Genomic DNA, 4262 nt, shown 5'->3' on the forward strand with positions numbered 1-4262 from the left:
ATATTTTATCCCGTAAAATATTATAATACAATGGCTTTATTTGGAGAACGTATGAGTCATAAGATTCCTCTTTGTGGAACCTGAGCAGAGTGGCTCTACTCGCTAAGTTGTCATGTTCTACCAAGTAGTTAACATTAAGAAATAAGGGAAGGGGAAGCTAGCTAGGGTTGTTATGCTGACACCATGTTTTCTAATAAAAATAATTTATTCAATTTTTCACTGGACTTAACCTTCTTAGTTTTTACACATATATATAGTACAGCATTTTTTTTTAAATGAGAGAGCTGAGCCTTCTCTTTTTTTTTTCCCTAATGTAAACATTAAAATAATGCAATTTGTGTAGAATAATAATATGCCTTTAATGGACACCTGACCCAGCTAAAGCCGGATTTTAATATGGACTATTTGTTTATGTTGTCATCAGTAAAACATTTCCTTTTAGCAAAAAGATAAAAATAAAAATTAGTGTCCATTTACATACTAAAAATTATTCAAATGGACACCAAACTTTTGTATGAAAAAATTAAAATTGGTTTTCCTTTCAACTAACTAAACATTTTTTAACCTGAAAATAATATTATTCATCCATCATTTTACATGAGTAGTGGAGACATCCATGCATCTTCTCAAGTCTTCCAACTAAGTTCATAAAGTCAATGATGGGAGAAATTAACAAGATTATTTAAGAAATTAATAATGTCCTCCTCCACTCCACTATTTAACAATTCCACACACCCAACTAACAATAATTAGGAACTTCCAAGAACATAAAACATGAAAGTACTACTTACAGGGTGGTTCTGTGGTATCTAGCTCCACCCATTTTCAACAATAAATTAAAATAAAAAAAAGAAAGAAGAAGAAAGAAAATTACAGGACTTGGCATGTGCCTTGTTATTATTTTATTTTATCCTACATGGACCCCCTTGTTTCTCTCTCTTTCTTTTTGTGTGATCTTGAATTTACACTTTACAAATAAATAATAAATAATATAATATAAGCCTAAAAAACATACATGTAGTCTCTTCCCCACTATAGGTGCTTTGCTGGCCCATGTGAACTGTTTTGTTTTTGTTTTAAATCTCTGATCTGAGTTTCATGGCGGCTCCGGAATCTGACCCACAAAACCAATGATCTCCTTTTGAGATGGCCCATTATTCATCACATAAAAGTCTGTCAGATAGGTACCTTGTGCACCCTCACATTGCAAAGAACAAGACACATACCTCTCATAATTGAAACAAATAATTCTTCTTTTTTTGCTTCATGCCATTGTGCCTTTTATCACAAACTTCTGTGATGATAATATTGAGAACAAGTGAAAAGAAAATAATATTAATAATAATAATAATAATAATAGAATTTTGTTTTTGAAAGAAAAAAAAAGAAGAAGTAAAATACATAAACTCTCTTCCATGATTCCATCCAATCAGAAACTTCCTTATCTTGTCTCATTCAACCGCGTCCACTGAAGAAAGTTTATTTGTCGCAATCTCATAACGGTTACCTCCTTCATCTTCCACACTATCTCCATCACCATCATCATCGTCATCTACTACTTCATCATCATCATCATCCTCCTCTTCTTCTTCATGATCATATTCTCTCTCTCTCTTTCTAGATTCATCATCTTCATGGCATGCATTATTACTCTTATCCACATCCTTATCCTGCTGCTGCTGAGGGGGAGGCCTCCATTGCTGCTCGGGTTGCACCATCAACGGCTCCATCATCATCTCATTGGTCTTATTCGTGATGTGAAAGGAGAAAGTGTTGGTGTTGTGGCCTTTGCTTTTTTCTCTGTAGAGAGCATCGAGTTCATGAAAATAGGGACAAGTCTTGCTATCTTCTCGCCTTTGCTTCTTGCTCTCTTTCACTTTCTTGAAGTACTTGTTGATGTTCTCCCACTTCTCCTTGCACCTCTTGGCGCTTCTGTTGTACCCTAGCCTCTGCATCCCCGCTGATATGTCCTCCCATAACGGAGCTTTTGGTCCATTCTCCTGATACTTCGGTTCCATGCTCGTTCTAAGCCTTATCAAAGCATGTACTTCAGCTTTTGGCCACCTTGATGATGAAGGACTCGTCAATGGACACGGACTACTGTCACCGTTAGTCAATGCTGGAGGTTGTAATTGTTTTTGCGGTTGTGGTTGCGGTTGCGGCTGTGGTTGTGGTGGTGGTTGTACTTGTACCGGTGTTGGTGTTGGTGTCGGTGTCGGTGTTGGTTGTTGGAAGAAATTGGCTCCAAAGGAAACTGTGATTGGAGGTTGTGGTGGTGGAGTTTGTTGTTGGCCGGATAACTTTTGCAAGAATGCGATAACGGCGGCGTCTTTTGCGGCGGCGGTTGATCGTTCTTGAACGAGAATGTCGTGCTCTCTATTGATCCTAGTCATCTCTTGCATCCTCCATGCATCTTGCTGAGCAACTTGCTCCCTCTCCCTCTTGTCTATGGCTTCCAAGAATCTCTTCTGCATCTCCTCCTGCTTCGCCAACACCTGCCTAGTCAGCCTCCTGAAGTACTCCTTCCATTTCCTCTTATTCCTGTACTTCTCCTCCAAGTCCTCGTCAGAGGCCGTGGAGGAAGAAGTCGAGGTAGAAGAGAAAAGGTTGTTCATTATAGGCAAAGAATGTTGCACACGACTATCAGTATTATTGATATTATTAATATTTTGTTGTGACGATGGATTATTAGGGTTGGTAACGACAGTTGTGGTGGTGGTTGGTGGTGGTGTAGGGTTTGTGGATGGAACAGTGGTGGTGGTGGTGGTGGCGTCACTAGAACTTGTTGGTAATAATGGGAGTGTGTTTGTTGGCAAAGTGGGTGGCGGTTGTGGCTTTGGTGTAGGGTTGTATGAGAGAGTGAATTGATGATTCTCAAGAGCTTGCAATTGGTCAAAGAATTTGTAGGTTTTGGTTTTGCCTTCGGATTTTCCACTTCGATTCTCTTTCGTTCTCTTGTGGTACTTATAAACGTTCTCAAATTTCTCTTTACACTTCTTTGCGCTTCGATGATATCCAAGTTCTCCTAGTTTCCTAATGTATAGTGAGATAAAGAAAGAAAGAGACTACAAACTGTTAAAAATAGAAACAAAAATATTCACGTAAAGTAAAATTTTTCGTTTTTTATATGTACTGCCCGGACCGTACGAAATTAGAAAGAAAAAAAAAATAAAGAAAGAAAGTGATGATGATGATGATATATTCATATCGGAAAGGACGAATTCCAGGAAAGAAAAGAAGACAAATTAAAACTCAACAAGACTCGAGCAAATTCCGCAACTGACACAGAATAATATGTAATGATTCAATTGATTTCTTTCAACTATGGATCCGAGACATGACATGCATATTATTATTCTTATCCTAAAAGGACTTGATAACTTGATCACTTAATTAACTGATTTTGAAAGAGAGGAAAAGAAAAGAAGCATGAATGAATGATGAAGAAGGTAGGGTGTATAGTGTATACATACCTTGAAACTTCTTCCCAGAGTGGACCCTTGAGACTTGAATCTCGAAACACAGAATCCATATCCGACCTTATCTTCAAGAGAGCCAAAGTTTCTTGCCGGGGCCACCGGTTTCCACCACCAAAGTTCATCTTCTCACCCTCATCGCCACCAATGGCCTCGCCGCCGCCCTCCGCCGCCGCGGCCTCCCCGGTGGAGGTTTCCAACACAGTAGGGTCTCCTAGCTGCATGTAGCTATAGATATAGAAAGCTACAGAAGAAGAAGATGATGTATGTCCCTACCCTCAGGAATGAAAGCAATTACAGCCTGAGAAAAAAAAAAGGGAATATATCAGAAAACAAGGGGAATAGTATACTCATCAAAGGGTTTTTATTATGCGCATGGAGATGCTTTCAGGGGTGAAAATATATTTTTTTATTTTTAGGTGGGATCTCTCTGTCAATTTCGTGATATATAAAAGAAAATGGAGAAATAAATAAATAAATTATATTATGCTGCTTTAGTTTAATTAATTTGCTTTGGCTTGTATTTATTATCATTATTGTTGTTCTTCTTATTATTTTAACCCTTATGATTATATATTAGAGGGTTTATGGAATCTTGCAGTAATGATATAAACCTTTTTGAAAAGAAAAAACTTTTTATTATATTTAGTAATTAAAATTAGATATAATTCATATTTTATAAATAAATAAATAATTAATTCTTTTTTTCCATAGCTATAAAAAAATATTTATTAGGAATTTTGTTGATTTTTTTATTTTTAAAGGACAGAGGATTAGCTTTGGGTT

General features: G+C 37.0%; 1 protein-coding gene across 2 annotated transcripts; it reads right to left on the reverse strand.

Moving 5' to 3' along the window:
- Positions 1-660: 660 nt before the first annotated feature.
- Positions 661-4021, reverse strand: LOC112712436 (trihelix transcription factor DF1). 2 transcript variants are annotated; one of them, XR_003157790.3, is made up of 3 exons: positions 3474-4021; positions 1402-3033; positions 661-1294 (listed from the first exon to the last, which is right to left on the reverse strand). XR_003157790.3 is itself a non-coding variant. In XM_025765326.3 (2 exons), exons 1-2 carry the CDS (start codon positions 3698-3700, stop codon positions 1452-1454), a joined length of 1809 nt encoding a protein of 602 aa, XP_025621111.1. In that variant the 5' UTR covers positions 3701-4021; the 3' UTR covers positions 871-1451. The 2 variants fall into 2 exon arrangements, 1 of the variants encoding a protein (XP_025621111.1); XM_025765326.3 differs by having other exon boundaries at positions 871-3033.
- Positions 4022-4262: the final 241 nt, after the last annotated feature.

Source organism: Arachis hypogaea, chromosome 9 (assembly GCF_003086295.3).
Source record: "Arachis hypogaea cultivar Tifrunner chromosome 9, arahy.Tifrunner.gnm2.J5K5, whole genome shotgun sequence".
Classification (NCBI taxonomy): Eukaryota; Viridiplantae; Streptophyta; class Magnoliopsida; order Fabales; family Fabaceae; genus Arachis; species Arachis hypogaea.